Source organism: Hemitrygon akajei, chromosome 1, assembly GCF_048418815.1.
Source record: "Hemitrygon akajei chromosome 1, sHemAka1.3, whole genome shotgun sequence".
In the NCBI taxonomy this organism is placed as follows: domain Eukaryota; kingdom Metazoa; phylum Chordata; class Chondrichthyes; order Myliobatiformes; family Dasyatidae; genus Hemitrygon; species Hemitrygon akajei.
In genome coordinates this window covers 217,870,245-217,890,244 of record NC_133124.1, presented here as the reverse complement: position 1 = coordinate 217,890,244, position 20,000 = coordinate 217,870,245, and the positions used below count along the sequence as shown (strand labels likewise).

Here is a 20,000-nt window from a genome sequence, read left to right as displayed (position 1 = left end):
GAAAATCTGCAGATGCTGGAAATCCTAGCAACACACACAAAATGCTGGAGAAACTCAGCAGGCCAGGCAGCATCTATGGAAAAGAGTAAACAATCGATGTTTCGAGCTGAGCCCCTTCATCAGAACAGGAGAAAAGTGATGAGAAGTCAGAGTGAGAATTCAGATTTATTTATCACATTTACATAGAAAGATATAGTACAGTGAAATGCATCATCTGCATTGACAACCAATACACCCAAAGAATGTCAGAGGCAGACCACAAGTGTCACCATTCATTCTGGCACCAATATAGCGTGCCCACAATGTTTGGCAGAACAAGGTAAAACAAAAAGATCCAAGCAACAGCGAAACAAGCCTTATTCCTCCCTATCCACTCACACACTGTCAGTCCTTTAACCCCTACACAGGCTGTTTTCTTCAGCCTCCAGCAGACTCATGGATTTGCAGGCAATGGGTCCCAAATTCCCCAGCGTGGTTGATGCCCTGTCTCAGAACCACATCACCCTACTCTCCATGACCCTTGATATCGGCTGAATCTGTTCCAATATCCCGTAAGCACAGCATTCCCTGTTATAAAATCAAAATTTTAAAAAGTCTCACAAATACCTTGTATGGTTGCTACCAATTCCCCTCTGGTAATCATGTTTATATCTTACCCAATCTCTCAGAATTCCTCACAATTCTATTAAATCCTTAGTCCTATCTACTGTAAATAAAAAGCTTTGCAGCTTCTCTACGCAACTTTTCATATTACATGTACAAATCAAGTAGATCTGCAATTGTGTTAACACAGGAGTATCAATTACTTTCTGTTTTAGAAATAGCTCGCAGGAAAATAGGAGCTCGCCGCTAAACCTCTCTCCTTTGAAGATCGGATACCAACGTAGCAAGGGAACATACTGTGATGAGGCATCTAATTTCACACTTGGGTAGCACAGGGTACCGCCCATGTACTCATGATTGCCCTTAAGAGAGAAAAAAAATCAAACAAATATTAATGCAGCTCCTTCTTGAGCACATTACTAATCAGTCTTCAAGTGGAAATAAGACAAATTACAAAACAAATGAATTTTGATTGTTCTGCCAAAGCGCCAGCAAAACCATATTGGAGCAAACAGTGCCTGTTAGTGGGTAAAATGTTCATCATTCATCAGAGCAGATTATTTGAATCAAATATACAATCGGGAGTATTGCATATAATTCTGTTCCACCATTACAGGAAAGATGTCAAGGCTTTTGAGAGGGTGCAGAAAATATTTATCAGTTTGCTGGCTGGATAAGAAGGCATTATAACAAAAGGTTAAACTTGGGTTGTTTTACCTGGAGTGACAGAGATTGAGCTTTGATCTGATAGAGGTTTATAAGATTATTCTGCGTGCCACAGTCTCCTTGGAACTATGGCACAATATAATCTTATAAACCTCTATCAGATCTCACCTCAACCTCCGTCACTCGTTAGAAAAGTTCAACCTTTTGTTATACCAACCCGATTGCTCAGAGAGAGACGTATATATAGGGTAGACAGACAGTATCTTCATGCCATGGTTGAAATAGATAGTACCAGAGGGCATGTCTTTAAGGCAAGCCAAGTTCAAATGAGAGGTGAGGGGCTAGATTTTTATTTGTACACACACAATCGTGGGTGCCTGGAACACACTAAGGGATTTTTAAGAGGCATTTAGCCAGGGACATGAATGTGAGGGGAATGGAAGTATATGGACATCGTGTAGGCAAAAGGGAATAGTTTAGTTGACCATTTAATTACTAATTTAATTGGTTCAGCACAACTTAGTGGGCTGAAGGGCCTGTTTCTGTGCTCTACTGTTCTAAAAGTAACCCAAGACTAATGCTCTACTTGTTGATAAGCAATGGACCAGAAATAGGTTCGGTTGTTCTCCATGGGTAGAGTGGAAAAATTACTTCTTCCAGTACAGAACAGTCAATTCATAAAACTACACAGAAACACAACTAGCACATGAATTACACTGTGCAACCACCAGACATGGACTGGACTACATAATGAGTATGTACTGGAACTGCACATCTGGCAAGAACATAGACAGGTCCTCTCTGGGTTATGGCAGGGTTCTGTTCCTGTGAACTGGTCAAAACATGAACAGGTTGCAAATCAGAAATATGTCAGTGAATTGACTTTCAGAACAGCAGGGGATGCCTGCAGCCTCAGTAAACCCATCCCACTGCTTCCCAAATGCTTGTTCATATGTATGGGCTATACACAAGTTAAGTATTTGTAAGCTTGGGAGCACGTGTGGGGATTACACAATTGGTGAGCACATGGATCTGAAATGCCCGACTGATGAAGCAGCATGAATGGAACGTATTCCTTGTCAGCCACTTTACTGATTAATTAGCATAAATTAATCTTTCCTACACTTTCAGTATAAGACAGTAAGAAATTTGAAGACTGAAGCATACTAAGCAAGCCCAAAACTCAAATCCCGAATCAATGCACTGTACAGTGTACTGTTTAACACAACTGTGTGTTGTGTCTGTACCATCCACAATGGATGGTACATTTATATGGCATCTCATTTGTCAAGCTACTGCAGGCCACCCCATAGCAAATCTGTCAGCATGTATGATCACCGACCATTGGAACCGAGACCTAAGGTAGTGACAGCAGCAATCAAGATGAAGGGTTTTTAGACTGTAGCTTACCACATGATTGCTGTCAAACATTTCCAGCATGACACAGGGCGGGTTTTCAACAATTTCCTTGAAGTTACCATAGATTTCAATGTCTTCAATTATCAGTGTTTGGTCCCACGTTGGATTCACTGTCCCTTTGATAACCTCAGTCATTTTACTCTGGTACAGGAATGACATCTGGATATAAGGATCTGAAATAAAAGTTAAATTCTAATTGAAACCCAGTAGGGTGAGTTGTCAGAGCCTTAGGCAGATAGTCAAGAGTCTTCTTCCCAGAGTGAAATGTCAAATAGTAGAGGCAACAGTTTAAGGTGATAGCTGGTCCCTGTACCCTAAAAAAGTGGGGTGTTTCCACACTACCCATCATAGCCCATTATGTTTACTTAATTAACTCTAAAACCAGTCTGATCCACACCCAGTATTGCACAATTGCTCACTCTACCAAATTACCGAGTATGAAACCATGGTGATTTTAGTTCCTCCCATTATATGAAGGCAACTTCACTTACAGCCCTTTCCCTGCTACTTCAGTGAATGAAATTACATGAGACGATGAGGCTAGAATGACATGATGCCACCTCAGGAAGCTACAATATTTATTCACTGACTATAGCTATTCTGCTTCAGTTTATCAGCTTCCCTGTTGCTAGTATCCCTCATCATGCCCACTCCCATGCATGCATACAAATCTGTGAACTGCATATGTAGCCCCTGTAAACAAAACTACATATTTTCTGTTAAAAACACAGGCTTTGTAAATATTGCCGTATGCGGCACACACATGAATGCACATGGTCTAAAATAGTGTACCTACATCTACAATTCAAATAGCTGTTACTCTACATCTCCTGTCAACATCCTGACCTGCTAAGTTGCTCCTATCGGTGGGAAGCAAGCCTCTTGCTTGATAGATGTAGCTACGTAACTGGAAAACTGTAGGAGCTGCATGAAAAATGGAAAATGACACTCGTCAGGAGGATTGTTCCGTTTTCTCCATCACCATGAAGGCAATAATTTCAGTACTCAAACTTCACTGTGATTGAAGTAATTATATCAACCCTCAGTGATGCTTGTGATGTCACATTGCTCTGAGACTCATTACCTTTTCTGAGCCAGAAAATCCAAATAATTATCAATTTATTCTCAATTACCGTAGATTTCGCACTACAGAGCGCACCTGATTAAAAGCCGCTGGCTCTAATTTTAGAAAGAAAATCAATTTTGTACTTGTACAAGCCGCACCGGATTTTAGGCCGCGCCGGATTTTCGGCCGCAGGTGTCCCACGTTGTAATATGAGATATTTACACAGAAAGATATTACACGTGAGGATTTTTTAACTTTTAATTAAATCCATATGGTAACATAAACAAATACATATTGCAAATGCTTTTTTTCGAACCGTGCCTGTAACGCGGCTACTTTTAAATATACGTTGCGTATACTTCTTTACTGAACAACATTCCAATATCTCCTAACGACTGGTAAAAAATATATATACTGCAGCCTACCAGGAAAAGTTATTGATCGCCTTTAACTTAAAAGCAGCATTTTGGCTCCGCCGCTCGCCCCCCGCCTTCCCGTTTATCGCAAACCGGTATTTTTCCCACAAGACACGGCGAAACCGGGTGTGACGTCATAGCATCCCGCGATGTAGTACAGAAAACAAATATAGTTAAAACACTTCTAACTTTAACTAGAATAACAAATGAATTACTAAGCGAAAATATTATAAACTAAATAACTGCCATAAAGGCAGCACAATGCTTTTCTTCGAGTGTTTTCCATGTTGATGAGGGTGAGTACAAATGACTGATTTACAATAATTTAATTGTGAAAGTGCGCTTGATTTATCGTACAATTTCATTGGACCTCTGTGAACTACTCATCAATTTTATTGGTCTACTGTTACGAGGCAAAATGTTTTTGGCGGCATGAAAAAAAATCATGCATTAGCCGCACCGTAGTAAAGGCCGCAGTGTTCAAAGCTGTTCAAAATGTGGGAGAAAAGTAGCGGCTTATAATCCGACATCTACGGTAATATTTTTTTTAAAACTGTGCACAAATGTATCTTTATTCTTACCCCCAACCCTGCCCTTGCTCTTTTGAGTATTATAAGATTGGATCATTGTTAACAAAACCTTAGAATCTTGAAAGCGCCTTCTTCTAAGGATCTTAAGGCACAAACTAACAGAGATGGGAGTAGACTCTCACATGGTGGCTTGGATAGTGGACTATTTGACAGATAGACCTCAGTATGTGCGGTTGGGAGACTGTAGGTCTGACACGGTGGTCAGCAGCACAGGAGCGCCGCAGGGGACCGTGCTCTCTCCGGTCCTGTTCACCCTGTACACATCAGACTTCCAATATAACTCGGAGTCCTGCCATGTGCAGAAGTTCGCTGATGACACGGCCATAGTGGGGTGTGTCAGGAATGGACAGGAGGAAGAGTATAGGAAACTGATACAGGACTTTGTGATATGGTGCAACTCAAACTACCTGCGTCTCAATATCACCAAGACCAAGGAGATGGTGGTGGACTTTAGGAGATCTAGGCCTCATATGGAGCCAGTGATCATTAATGGAGAATGTGTGGAGCAGATTAAGACCTACAAGTATCTGGGAGTGCAGTTAGACGAGAAGCTAGACTGGACTGCCAACACAGATGCCTTGTGCAGGAAGGCACAGAGTCGACTGTACTTCCTTAGAAGGTTGGCGTCATTCAATGTTTGTAGTGAGATGCTGAAGATGTTCTATAGGTCAGTTGTGGAGAGCGCCCTCTTCTTTGTGGTGGCGTGTTGGGGAGGCAGCATTAAGAAGAGGGACGCCTCACGTATTAATAAGCTGGTAAGGAAGACAGGCTCTGTCGTGGGCACAGAACTGGAGAGTATGACATCGGTAGCAGAGCGAAGGGCGCTGAGTAGGCTACGGTCAATCATGGAAAACCCTGAACATCCTCTGCATAGCACCATCCAGAGACAGAGAAGCAGCTTCAGCAGCAGGTTGCTATCGATGCAATGCTCCTCAGACAGGATGAAGAGATCATTACTCCCCAATGCCATTCGGCTTTACAATTCAACCGCCAGGGGCAAGATATGTTAAAGTGCCGGGGTTAGGACTGAGCTTAAGTTACCATTCAATGTATTTTAGTAAACTATTTAAGAACTTTTTAAAAGCTATTTATTAATGTTTTTTGAGAGGGTGATTTTAGATGTATATCATATTTATACTGAGTTAAGTATTGTATGTAATTAGTTTTGCTACAATAAGTGTATGGGACACTGGAAAAAATGTTGAATTTCCCCATGGAGATGAATAAAGTATCTATCTATCTATCTATCTTCCTCTCCAATTTATGCTTTTAGGCCGGGGCTACACTAGTTCCAGGCAAGAGATTTTGTTTAAATAAACCTGATTGATATCTCCACAGTAACTTCTAGATTCTAATTGTGGTAAAACTTTTCACATCAACTAAGTTCTTTTGCAATGTAGGAAATGGCAGAATTGATTTACATACACCATACTCCACTGCCCGCAATAATGGTCAAGTCATCTGTCTTAAGGACTTGTACGGGGGATAAACACTAGACAGGATACCAGGGAGAGCTCCCCAAAAGTTGTTCAAAATGATGAGCTTTTCAACTAGCCTGGCAGACGATAGGTACCTCATCCAAGATTGCACTGCAGTACTGCGCTGAAAATGAATTGGGATTATATGCTCTAATCTCTGGTGTGAGATTTGAGCCCACCTTCTACAGTTGCTATCCATTAATGGCTGACTTATAAACTAACAAACTCACAGTCCAGGAGACATGATATGAAGGGTGCAGTCAATCCATAAAGATTGTGATTCACATTTGGCTTCTCTTTAATCGCAAAGTCGTCTTCCTCCACACTATTTTTGCGACACTGGGGAAAAATAAGACCAGCCATCTCGATGGTTAGACTGTACTGTCACTGCATACATTACTACTACTACTACAACATCAACTCAGGCCTAGGGGGCCGGCATCGGGCACGATGACAGACTCTCCACTCCTCCCTCTCCCTCATCAGTGTGTTCAGTTCATCTACATTAGCTGCGCCACTATCGTCTAGGAGCATGTTGACCATAGTCTTGGGAGGGCACCCAGGGTTCATTCTCCCATGCTTGGGCTCCCATGTGATGACTAGGCTGGCAGGTAGCTCAGGGTGGCGTAGACAGTGCCCCACTAGTTGCTGTCTTCTCGCCTTGATTTTAGTAGTGAACATCGGTAGGTCGTCATAGAGCTCGACGTTCGTCATGTGCTGTTGCCAACTTATGTCAAGAGCCATCCGGAGCATTCATAAACATACATACATACATTTATAAACCACTTCTTTGTCCAAATAATCAGTCTACTCTTCTTTGTTTGTCAACTTTACACTGGACAATTAAGTTTTCATACTTTTATCAAACTGAATGTTCACCATGTTCCAGATATAGTGAAACATGATGAGTGTTTGGTTTGATTAAAAAAAATACTCCTAAAAGAGACAGCACAAGTTAGACATAAGGCATTCTTTACATAAAACACTGGAAACAATCAGCAGATCAGGAAGCATCTATGAAAAAAAATAGTCAACATTTCAAGTCATTAACTCAATTTCTCTTTCCACAGATGTTGCCTGGCCTGCTGGGTGATCCAGCATTTCCGTTATGTTTTCATATGGGTCCTTTTTATACTTTCTCATCACACTTTGAGCAGGTCAGATACAGAGTACAACTCTCTCCAAGCTAACAATCTTGTCAAGTACAACATCAAAACTAGAGCTGAAACACTGTAGATGAATGGATTCCAAATCAAACCTAAGGGTTTAGTTTGTTGACAGAAGACACGAACATTGGTAAGAATCCCATGGACAGACAGTCCACAGAGTTCTGTATCACAAGGCTTCCATATGTTGAAAACGTTGTCCCTATATAGAACCTATAAATACATTTCTTCTTCCCCACACTCTTTCTGGTTAAATTTACCAGCTGGCTCCATCCTTGAGCTCTTGAGCCAATTGCACCTATTGGGTCTTTTCATCAGCAATTTTTCCCATGGAAAATCCTTTGCCTCATGCAACTGTTTCAGAAAGTTTGTGCAGTGACCAAGTAGCTTCAGCATTAAACCCTACCAGCACCAACACAGATAACATTATAAAGCTTAGCATGTGAATAAATCTTATTTTACTCTGCTTGAAAACAAAGTGCCTGGAGACCTCATTAGCTCATTTATAGCAGTTTGGATCATCATCCTCCCTGCACCCTCCCCCATGTCAGCCTGATCCAAACCCAACTCATTTTGAGTGCTACAGGGCCTGCAAAATTGGGTATGTCTCTATGCAATCACATCAAATGCTTGAGACAGAAACAACTCATTATTTGAAACAGCAGCCTCCATATTTTCTGTACTTCTGCTGCTCGCACCTCATGCAGCTGACATGAGGGGGATCTAAAAATAATTTCTGTCCAGCAACAAGAAATCACATACTTCATCATATGATCTTTGGATCAGGTGTGGTGTCACACATGCAAGGACACAAGGTATATTTTAAAGGGTTTCCCCAAATTTTACTCTACACAGAAAATATTCCTTAAATTGGTTCCTTTCCTTCTAGGCTACAGGTAATTTGTACACATGCTAATAGGAGCAATGACTGACCAACTGGCCTCCAAGCCTCCCCCTCTCATTCAACACGATCAAAGCTTATCTGCCAGAGGTCTCAACTCCTCCTATGCCACTGCTAAATAACCCACAATTTCTAGATCTTCCAAAAATTTATCTACCTCCTCTGTAAAAATCTCTTAAGACCTACCCTCCTCAACCAATTCCAGAGATCTGGTATCTTCTACAGAGAAAATTCCTGAGCACCTCAGTTTTAAATGACCATTCCCTTATCTTGCAACAATGCCCCTTCTTTTGAGACTTTTCCATCAGTGGAAATACCTTGATGTCTACTGTATGTTGTATGTACCTCAGAAAGTTCAAGGTGCTCCCCAGCTTACTAACGCTTAACCTATGTGCATCCTGTATATACGAATGGGCATTTGGGAGACCTGTGGGATGTATTTACTGGCTACAGCCGCCATAGTCTGCAGCTTGGTTCACAGCTTCATCCTTATGGGTTATTAATAGTGGGTTACAAACGGTTCACAGAAATGAATAAACACAAGAGATTCTACAAATGCTGGAAATCCAAAATAACACAAATAAAATGTGTGAGGAACTCAGCATGTCAGACAACATCTATGGAGAGGAATAAAGAGTCGACGTTACGTGCCCTTCATCGGGAATCATCAGAACATCAGCTCCTGACGAAGAGTCTCGGCCCAAAAGTCAACTCTTTATTCCTTTTCACATGCTCCCTGACCTGCTGAGATCCTCCAGCATTCTGAATACGAAGCTGTACATGCTTCCGAACTAAATGGTTTCTCTGTTTATAACAGGACTACTTTTTTATCCCAGGAATTTGTCTAGTGAATCTCTTAATCTGCCTTTAACAGAGGCACCACAGCAAATGGCTATCTGCCACATGAATCTGGCATTCAGCAGCTAACATAGAACCAATGTAGTATCTACGGTATGAATACTGAATAATACCCATTTAATCTCTAAAAATGCAAGGTTACCATTATAGATCACACAACAATTATGGCTGCAGTTCGGTGCATATCTGCTTCCTTTTTCATAACTAAAGACTTCCACTTTACACAGACCAAAAACAAAACACTTACCAAAGATCCCTCCAACCTGAAAATAGATGCTGGACCCACTTGCTCCTTGGGGATCATCTTCCTCCTCCAACGCCTGCGACGATAAGTGTCTCCCTTTTTCTGTTTCACGTGGAACTTCCAACCAAATAAAGGAGCATATTCCCAGCCATCAGAATCAAACTCTTCTTTCTGTGATACAGCAGATATTCAGATTGCAAACTCTTAGACTCAAGTACTCAGAGAATTTATTTTAAGACAGCAGTCAGAATTGCATCTTAATCAGAATCAGTTCAGCAAGACATGAAGAGCAGACTACGCACAAAAATGGTGAAGAAACACTAGTTCTAATTAGCGCTCATGCTGGAGGAACTCAGTGGGTCAGGCTGCATCTGTGGAGGAAAAATCAACAATAGGCATTACAAGCTAAGACCCTAGACCAGTCCTGACTCATGAGTTCCTCCAGCATTTTTCAGGTTTGCAGTATCTGTAGTCTCTTACATTTCTGGAATTCCCTATCCAAATCAGAATCAGAATCAGGTTTATTATCACCGGCATGTGACGTGAAATTTGTTAACTTAGCAGCAGCAGTTCAATGCAATACATAATCTAGCAGAGAGAAAAAATAATAAATAAAACAAAACATAATAATCAATGAACAAGTAAATCAATTACATATACTGAATAGATTATTTAAAAATGTGCAAAAACGGAAATACTGTATATTAAAAAAAGTGAGGTAGTGTCCAAAGCTTCAAAGTCCATTTAGGAATCGGATGGTAGAGGGGAAGAATCGCTGAGTGTGTGCCTTCAGGCTTCTGTATCTCCCTCCTGATGGTAACAGTGAGAAAAGGGCATGCCCTGGGTGTTAGAGGTCTTTAATAATGGATACTGCCTTTCTGAGGCATTGCTCCCTAAAGATGTCCTGGGTACTTGGTAGGCTAGTGACCAAGATGGAGTTGACGAGATTTACAACCTTCTGCAGCTTCTTTCGGTCCTATCCAGTAGCCCCTTCATACCAGACAGTGATGCAGCCTATTGGAATGCTCTCCATGGTACAACTATTGAAGTTTTTGAGTGTATTTGTTGTTATGTGTCGACATTCTTTTTACTGTGAGCGTCATTTTAAGTGCCTGGACAAGGCGGGTGGATGATGTCATTGTAACACAATGAGGACAGGTTTCTGGGACATTCAGCAGAGAAGGAACAGCGGACTGCGAGCTACCAGCAGGAGAGCGAACTGGGTGGAGATGGTTGAAGAGTCTGTTACAACAGCGGACATGTCTAATCCTTCTCCATGTCCAGAGGATTGTTATAATTAGCGGCACACAGTGCATATTGGATACGTGACTGTCATTTTACATGATCTATACTTGGATTTGGGTGTGTTAGGTGGCAACCACTTGTGTTAAGGAATATTCTGCGACTGTCACCTTGTAATATCCCTAGGTGGATTTTGGAACACTACTTAACGTCTGGAATCTGCTGTGACTGCTATCTTGTTTTCTCAGCGTGGATCCTCTAGAATTTTCCGTGTCATCTTAGTGTGGATTTACAAGTTTCTTCCCCTCACCTGTTTCCGTGGATTTCTGGAATCATTGGGATTGCCATTTCTGGGACTGTGTTTGAGTAAGATTTGGGAAGAACCGTTCCCAAACCTGACACCATTTGTGAGCTACAAAATGCATAGCACTGTTCATTTTTGTTTAGGGGAGTAATTTGTTTAATTGTCTGTATTTTGGGTAGATACTGAAAATATAGTTGTTTAACATTAAAACTGAATCTGTGATCTATTGCTACTGGCACATAACATTGTTGACATGCCAAATCGCTTCAAACTCCTAATAAAGTATAGCCGCTGTCTTGCCTTCTTTATGACCACATCAATATGTTGGGACCAGGTTAGATCCAGAGATCTTGACACCCATGAACTTGAATCTGCTCACTCCCTTCACTTCTGATCCCTCTATGAGGATTGGTATGTGTTCCTTCATCTTACCCTTCCTGAAGTCCACAATCAGCTCTTTTGTCTTACTGACGTTGAGTGCCAGGTTGTTGCTGCATCACCATTCCACTAGTTTGCATATCTAACTCCTGTATGCCCTCTTGTCACCACCTGAGATTCTACCAGCAATGGTTGTATCGTCAGCAAATTTGTAGATGGTATTTGAGCTATGCCTAGTCATACAGTCATGTGTATACAGAGAGTAGAGCAGTGGGCTAAGCACACACCTGAGGTGTGCCAGTGTTGATCATCAGCGAGGAAGATATGTTATCACCAATCCGCACAGACTGTGGTCTTCTGGTTAGGAAGTCGAGGATCCAATTACAGAGGGAGGTACAGAGGCCCAGGTTCTGCAACTTCTCAATCAGGATTATGGGAATGATGGTATTCCCTTCACCGGCCACTGTTAAAGACAACCCCACTTCCTTATCCCCTCTCAAAACCAACATCACTGTCAAACCTGGTTGACACCTGTTCTATCACGTCTCTTCATTGATCAAACAAAATTTGACAGAATGCAATGTACAAATGTAAGATGGAGAGAACTCCCAATAGCTTATAGACCCATGACAGTAATATGTGGGGAGAGCAAAATGATTGAGTACCTTAGAGTAAAATGATATCTTTACTAGGTAGCTAAAACGGGGTTGGCAGGACATGACTAATAAAACCAACTTAATTCTTCAAGAAAGTGGCTAAAGTAATAAATTGCTCTAAGTTATGTGGATTTCCCAAAAGCATAAACAGAACTCTACATTGACTGCTGACTAAAATTATAGCTAATAAAATTGAAGACAAGTTATTGACAGACTAGGATACTAATTAGGAGACGAAGTACATGAATTAAAGGAAGTTACCAATAATACTTTTCAAGAAGGTGACATGGAGTCAGTAACCTGTTATATTTTTGCACAATCTAGACAAAACAACCAACATCAACTTCAATATGACAAAGGAATGCCCTCATTAATCTTCCTCATTAATATTAGATTACATGATAGAACAGGGGGACACCAATCAATCCAGCAACATCCTGATGGAATCAAACATAGAAAATCATTGGATCAGCCAGTGTCCCAGACACCTCCGCAGGTATGCTGAGTTCTACCAGCTGGCAGTTGGGTGATGTACAGTCAGGGATCTTCAAAAAATTATGCAAATAAAAGCTGGCTGAAAGCAAACTTCCAGATGATTGTCACCTTGTCTTCCCTCTGCCGACATATTAGAACATTTTTTCTAGTGGTAATCCACGTTAAGACATATAAAGTAAAGGGAAAAAGCATTCTGGTTGAAAGCACTTCAACATTCATTACAAAGCAAGGTTTGGTACTGTCCAAGTCCCAAAGGAGATAGCTATAAACTGGGTCAGTGGCAGGTGGTAAGAGAACCAAGAGGGACTATCCTGCACAAGTTTTCTAAACTTCATGCTGTGTAAGCAGTTAAACATATTAAGGAAAAAAAAGGCAAATTATACACTTACACTAAATTATTAACCACTACAGCAATTTTTTACTTAAAGTGCAAGTCCTCCTCAATATTAGGGAATCATAAAAACTTAAACTGTACAACCAAACATTTGTTCCAAATGTTCATGGCTCTTGTATTTTGAACTTTATAAGTAAATCCCAACTTGTGATAATTATTGGTCAGGCCACTCCCCTTTCCTTTGAATATAACTGGGATCTTCAAATTGTTTTAAGAAGATTTTAGGTCGACCTGAGGAGCAGAAGGGTCTCACTTCAATCTGAAGTTAACTCCCAACCCTACCCGGCAATGATTAATGCAATGAATGAGTTTTAAACTTTAAGAATGGTTCCAGTGATCCTGCACCTTAACGTGAGCAAAGCTGACATTTCTGATGCGTCTTCGTGCCCACCGACGACGTCTGTGTGTGTGATAGGCTTTCTCAGTGGGGTTCCAGCTTTTTGGGATCTTCTCTGGTGGAATAACTCTCCCATACTCCCATCCTTCAAGAGGTAGAAAACATGTCATAGAATAATCAGCAAGTTATCAGCATTTCAGTGTCAAGTTTCCTGAAGATGCCCAGGGAAAAGGATGAAATGAATCAAAAGGTCTTTGTTAGAAATCATCTGGATTTCAAAACAGCCTGGATTTTGTGGGGGGGAGGGTGGGGAGAGACAAAAGGAAGACTAAGGAAGCATATTTAGGTTCAGGGAAGGCTTGATCTAGATGAGCAGCAATACAAATAGAGAAGGATAGTCAGTACATCTCTTAAAAGACACTCCAATCCAAACTAGTTATTGCAGGAGAGATGAAATGAAGCAGTGAATTTATTCATACTATGCTCCCACAAACTTTGTTTTAATAAAGTTGGCAGAATAAATATAGGCAGAACACCAGGGACAATTCATTCGTTTGAAGGAGTGAAGGAGGCCTGGGAAGGAGGGAAGATATAAAAAGAATGCAGCCTTAAGCAGCGGGCAGCTTCATTTGTGGGCAGCGGAGTGAGCCGGGAGCAGAGTGTAGGGCTTGGGCTCAGAGGGCTTAGGCGAAAGAGGGCACAGTAGGCTTATCTTTTAGTTCTCCTTGTTATTTTCAGTTATTCGGGAAGTATGAGTGTGAGGGAAGCTTGTTGTTCTCGGTGTCGGATGTGGGAGATCCTGGAGTCTCCGAGCCTCCCGGACGTCCACATCTGCGCCAGGTGCGCCGAACTGCAGCTCCTGAGGGACCGAGTTAGGGAACTGGAGCTGCAGCTCGATGACCTTCGCCTGGTCAGGGAGAGTGAGGAGGTGATAGAGAGGAGTTACAGGCAGTTGGTCACTCCGGGGCCACGGGAGGCAGATAGGTGGGTCACGGTCAGGAAGGGGAAGGGGCAGCTACTAGAGAGTACCCCAGTGGCTGTACCCCTTGACAATAAGTACTCATGTTTGAGTACTGTTGGGGAGGACAGCCTACCTGGAGGAAGTGACAGTGGCCAGGCCTCCGGCACAGAGGACGGCCCTGTAGCTCAGAAGGGTAGGGATAGAAGAAAGAGGACCATAGTAATAGGGGACTCGATAGTCAGGGGTTCAGACAGGCGGTTCTGTGGAGGTGATCGGGAGTCCCGGATGGTAGTTTGCCTCCCTGGTGCCAGGGTCCGGGACGTTTCTGATCGCGTCCAAGATATCCTGAAGTGGGAGGGTGAGGAGCCAGAGGTCGTGGTACATGTAGGTACCAATGACATAGGTAAGAAAGGGGAAGAGGTCCTGAAACGAGAGTATAGGGAGTTAGGAAGGCAGTTAAGAAGAAGGACCGCAAAGGTAGTAATCTCGGGATTACTGCCTGTGCCACGCGACAGTGAGAGTAGGAATGGAATTAGGTGGAGGATGAATGCGTGGCTAAGGGATTGGAGCAGGGGGCAGGGATTCAAGTTTCTGGATCATTGGGACCTCTTCTGGGGCAGGCGTGACCTGTTCAAGAAGGATGGGTTACACTTGAATCCTGGGGGGACCAATATCCTAGCGGGGAGGTTTGCTAGGGCTACAGGGCAGACTTTAAACTAGTAAGATGGGGGGGCGGAAATCAATTTGAGGAAACTATGGGAGAGGAGGTTAGTTCACCAGTAGAGCAAGTAAGTAGACAGTGTGTGAGGGAGGAAAGGCAGGTGATAGAGAAGGGATGCGCTCAGCCCGAAGATGTAGGAGAGAAGAAAGAAAAGGATAATAAATTTGAATGCATTGCTAGGGATGAAAAGAGAGGAGGAGGTGGAGAGTATCTTAAATGTATCTATTTTAATGCTAGGAGCATTGTAAGAAAGGTGGATGAGCTTAAAGCGTGGATTGATACCTGGAATTATGATGTTGTAGCTATTAGTGAAACATGGTTGCAGGAAGGGTGTGATTGGCAACTAAATATTCCTGGATTTAGTTACTTCAGGTGTGATAGAGTAGGAGGGGCCAGAGGAGGAGGTGTTGCATTGCTTGTCGAGAAAATCTTATGGCGGTGCTTTGGAAGGATAGATTAGAGAGCTCCTCTAGGAGGCTATTTGGGTGGAATTGAGGAACGGGAAAGGTGTAGTAACACTGATAGGAGTGTATTATAGGCCACCTAATGGGGAGTGTGAGTTGGAAGAGCAAATGTGTAAGGAGATAGCAGATATTTGTAGTAAACACAAGGTGGTGATTGTGGGAGATTTTAATTTTCCACACATAGATTGGGAAGCTCATTCTGTAAAAGGGCTGGATGGTTTAGAGTTTGTGAAATGTGTGCAGGATAGTTTTTTGCAACAATACATAGAAGTACCGACTAGAGATGGGGCAGTGTTGGATCTCCTGTTAGGGAATGCGATAGGTCAGCTGACAGATGCATGTGTTGGGGAGCACTTCGGGTCCAGTGATCACAATAGCATTAGCTTCAATATAATTATGGAGAAGGACAGGACTGGACCTAGAGTTGAGATTCTTGATTGGAGAAAGGCTAACTTTGAGGAGATGCGCAGGGATTTAGAGAGAGTGGATTGGGTCAAATTGTTTTATGGGAAGGATGTAATAGAGAAATGGAGGTCATTTAAGGGTGAAATTATGAGGGTACAGAATCTTTATGTTCCTGTTAGGTTGAAAGGAAAGGTTAAAGGTTTGAAAGCGCCATGGTTTTCAAGGGATATTAGAAACTTGGTTCGAAAAAAGAGGGATGTCTACAATAGATATAGGCAGCATGGAGTAAAGGAATTGCTCGAGGAATATAAAGAATGTAAAAGGAATCTTAAGAAAGAGATTAGAAAAGCTAAAAGAAGTTACGAGTTTGGTTTGGCAAATAAGGTGGAAGTAAATCCGAAAGGCTTCTACAGTTATATTAAAAGCAAGAGGATAGTGAGGGATAAAATTGGTCCCTTAGAGAATCAGGGTGGTCAGCTATGTGTGGAGCCAAGGGAGATGGGAGAGATTTTGAACAATTTCTTCTCTTTGGTATTCACTAAGGAGAAGGATATTGAATGGTGTAAGGTGTGGGAAACAAGTAAGGAAGTTATGGAACCTATGACAATTAAAGAGGTGGAAGTACTGGCGCTTTTAAGAAATTTAAAAGTGGATAAATCTCCGGGTCCTGACAGGATATTCCCCAGGACCTTGAGGGAAGTTTGTGTAGAGATAGCAGGAGCTCTGACGGAGATCTTTCAGATGTCATTAGAAACGGGTATTGTGCCGGAGGATTGGCGTATTGCTCATGTGGTTCCATTGTTTGAAAAGGGTTCTAGAAGTAAGCCTGGCAATTATAGACCTGTCAGTTTGACATCAGTGGTGGGTAAATTAATGGAAAGTATTCTTAGAGATAGTATTTATAATTATCTGGATAGACAGGATCTGATTAGGAGTAGCCAGCATGGATTTGTGCGTGGAAGGTCATGTTTGACAAACCTTATTGAATTTTTTGAAGTAGTTACGAGGAATGTTGACGAGGGTAAGGCAGTGGATGTAGTCTATATGGACTTCAGCAAGGCCTTTGACAAAGTTCCACATGGAAGGTTAGTTAAGAAGGTTCAGTCGTTAGGTATTAATGCTGGAGTAATAAAATGGATTCAACAGTGGGTAGATGGGAGATGCCAGAGAGTAGTGGTGGATAATTGTTTATCGGGATGGAGGCCGGTGACTAGCGGGGTGCCTCAGGGATCTGTTTTGGGCCCAATGTTGTTTGTAATATACATAAATGACCTGTATGATGGGGTGGTAAATTGGATTAGTAAGTATGCTGATGATACTAAGGTAGGAGGTGTTGTGAATAATGAGGTGGGTTTTCAAAGCTTGCAGGGAGATTTATGCCGGTTAGAAGAATGGGCTGAACATTGGCAGATGGAGTTTAATGCTGAGAAGTGTGAGGTTCTACATTTTGGCAGGAATAATCCAAATAGAACATACAGGGTAAATGGTAGGGCATTGAGGAATGCAGTGGAACAGAGAGATCTAGGAATAACAGTGCATAGTTCCCTAAAGGTGGAGTCTCATGTAGATAGGGTGGTGAAGAAGGCTCTTGGAATGCTGGCCTTTATAAATCAGAGCATTGAGTACAGAAGTTGGGATGTAATGTTAAAATTGTACAAGGCATTGGTAAGGCCAAATTTGGAATATTGTGTACAGTTCTGGTCACCGAATTATAGGAAAGATATCAATAAATTGGAGAGAGTGCAGAGACGATTTACTAGGATGTTACCTGGGTTTCAGCACTTAAGTTACAGAGAAAGGTTGAACAAGTTAGGTCTCTATTCACTGGAGCGTAGAAGGTTGAGGGGGGATTTGATCGAGGTATTTAAAATTTTGAGAGGGATAGATAGAGTTGACGTGAATAGGCTGTTTCCATTGAGAGTAGGGGAGATTCAAACGAGAGGACATGATTTGAGAGTTAGGGGGCAAAAGTTTAAGGGAAACACAAGGGGGTATTTCTTTACTCAGAGAGTGATAGCTGTGTGGAATGAGCTTCCTGTAGAAGTAGTAGAGGCCAGTTCAGTTGTGTCATTTAAAGTAAAATTGGATAAGTATATGGACAGGAAAGGAGTGGAGGGTTATGGGCTGAGTGCGGGTAGGTGGGACTAGGTGAGATTAAGAGTTCGGCACGGACTAGGAGGGCCGGAATGGCCTGTTTCCGTGCTGTGATTGTTATATAGTTATATGGTTTTATGAAATGGTACCATGGGATAATTTAGCCCCAACCGATGAAAGCAATGCCTCAGATTAACATTTCAACCTAAAGGAAGCATCTCCAACAATGCTGTGCTACCTCAGTACCGCATTGAATTTAAGAGGTAAATTCAAGCAGCTGGATTGGGAATTAATATTCTCATTGTCAAATGATTGTGAAGTGAGGAACAAAGAATGTTTTGTGCAGTCTTCAAGGAAAACAGAGAATTTGAGAGACACCGCTAAACTAAAAGGGTTCAGATAGCAAAGGGCTAGAGCCTGAGGGGGGTTGTTAACATAATCTCCTAACTAGGAAACAGATTGAAAGATTGTAATACACTTAGACAGAATAATTTTAGCCACTACTCCTGATCCCATGGTGGGTAAAATGATTGTTACCTCATACTATCTTACAACTCCATATATATTAAGACTTCTGTTATTAGGGAATGAGACAGGGCAGGTGACAGAAGTCTATGTAGGGGGACACTTTGCATCCAGTGACCACAATGCCATTAGTTTCAAAGTAAATATGCAAAAAGATAAGTCTGGTCTGCAGGTTGAGACTCTAAATAGGAGAAAGGCCAATTTTGATGGTATCAGAAATGATCTAGCAAGTATAGATTGGGACAGGCTGTTTTCTGGCAAAGGTATATTTAGTAAGTGGGAGGTCTTCAAAAACTAAATTTTGAGAGTACAAAAAGTACATGTGCCTGTCAGAATAAAAGGTAAAGATAACAAGTGTAGGGAACCTTGGTTTTTAAGAGATATTGAGGCATTGGTTAAGAGAAAAAAAGGAGGTGCATAGCAGGTATAGCCAAATAGGAACAAATGAGGTGTTTACAGAGTATAAGAAATGCAAGATAACAGAGTATAAGACAGCAAGAGAAATCAGGAGGGCTAAAAGAAGGCATGGAGTTGCTCTACCAGACAAGGTGAAGGAGAATCCTATGGGAATCTACAGATACAGTATGTTAAGAGCAAAAGGATTACAAGGGACAAAATTGGTCCTCTGGAAGACCAAAGTGGTAATTCATATGCGGAGCCAAAAGAGATGGGGGGAGATCTTAAATGAATTCTTTGCATCTGCATTTACTCAGGAGATGGACATAGACTCTATAGAAGTGAAGCAAATCTGTATCAACTTCATGGACCCTGTACAGATTACAGAGGAGGTATTTGTTACCCTGAGGCAAATCAGGGTGGATAAATTCCCAGGGCCTGACAAGGTGTTCCCTTGGGCCCTATATGAGGCAAGTGCAGAATTTGCCAGGGCCCTAGCAAAGATATTCAAATCACCCTTAGCGACAGGAGAGGTACCAGACGACTGCAGGATAGTCAATGTTCCGCTGTTTAAAAAAGGCTCTAAACATAAACCAGGAAATGACAGGTGGCTAAGTCTGACATCAGCAGTGGGAAAGTTATTGGAAAGTATTCTAAGGGACTGGTTATAAGTACTTGGATAGACATGGACTTATTAAGGATAGTCAGCTTGGCTTCATATGTGGTAGGTCATGTCTAGCCATTCTTACAGAGTTTTTCAAGGAAGTTACCAGGAAACTGGATGAAGACAAAGCAGTGGATGTTGTCCACATGGACTTTAGTAAGGCATTTGACAAGGTCCTGCATGGGAGGCTGGTCAAGAAGGTTCAGTCACTCGGCAATCAAGATGAGGTAGTAAACTGAATTAGACATTGGCTTTGAGGGAGAAGCCAGAGAGTGGCAGTAGAAGGTTGCCTCTCTGACAGGAAGCCCGTGACTAGTGCTGTGCCACAGGGATCGATGCTGGGTTCTTCATCGTTTTTCATCTATATCAATGGGCTAACTTGGACACCAAGACTGGGGGTGTAGTGGACAATGAGGAAGGCTCTCATGATTTACAGAGAGATCTGCACCAGCTGGAAAAATGGGCTGAAAAGTGGCAGATGGAATTTAATTTAGATATGCGAGGTTTTGTACTTCAGTAGGACCAACCAGGGTAGCCTTACACAATGAACAGTTGGG

The 20,000-nt window shown here is 42.0% G+C and overlaps 1 protein-coding gene across 1 annotated transcript in view; it reads right to left on the bottom strand.

The window, feature by feature from the left end:
- Window positions 1-20,000, bottom strand: part of LOC140729376 (myoferlin-like) — a 165,489-nt gene that overhangs the window by 62,140 nt on the left and 83,349 nt on the right. Inside the window, exons 23-25 of the mRNA XM_073049089.1 lie at window positions 9,411-9,578; window positions 6,469-6,577; window positions 2,680-2,861 (exon numbers count right to left, since the gene is read on the bottom strand). Of these exons, the coding sequence (XP_072905190.1) occupies window positions 2,680-2,861; window positions 6,469-6,577; window positions 9,411-9,578 (459 nt within the window). The remainder of the gene's footprint in view (window positions 1-2,679; window positions 2,862-6,468; window positions 6,578-9,410; window positions 9,579-20,000) is intronic.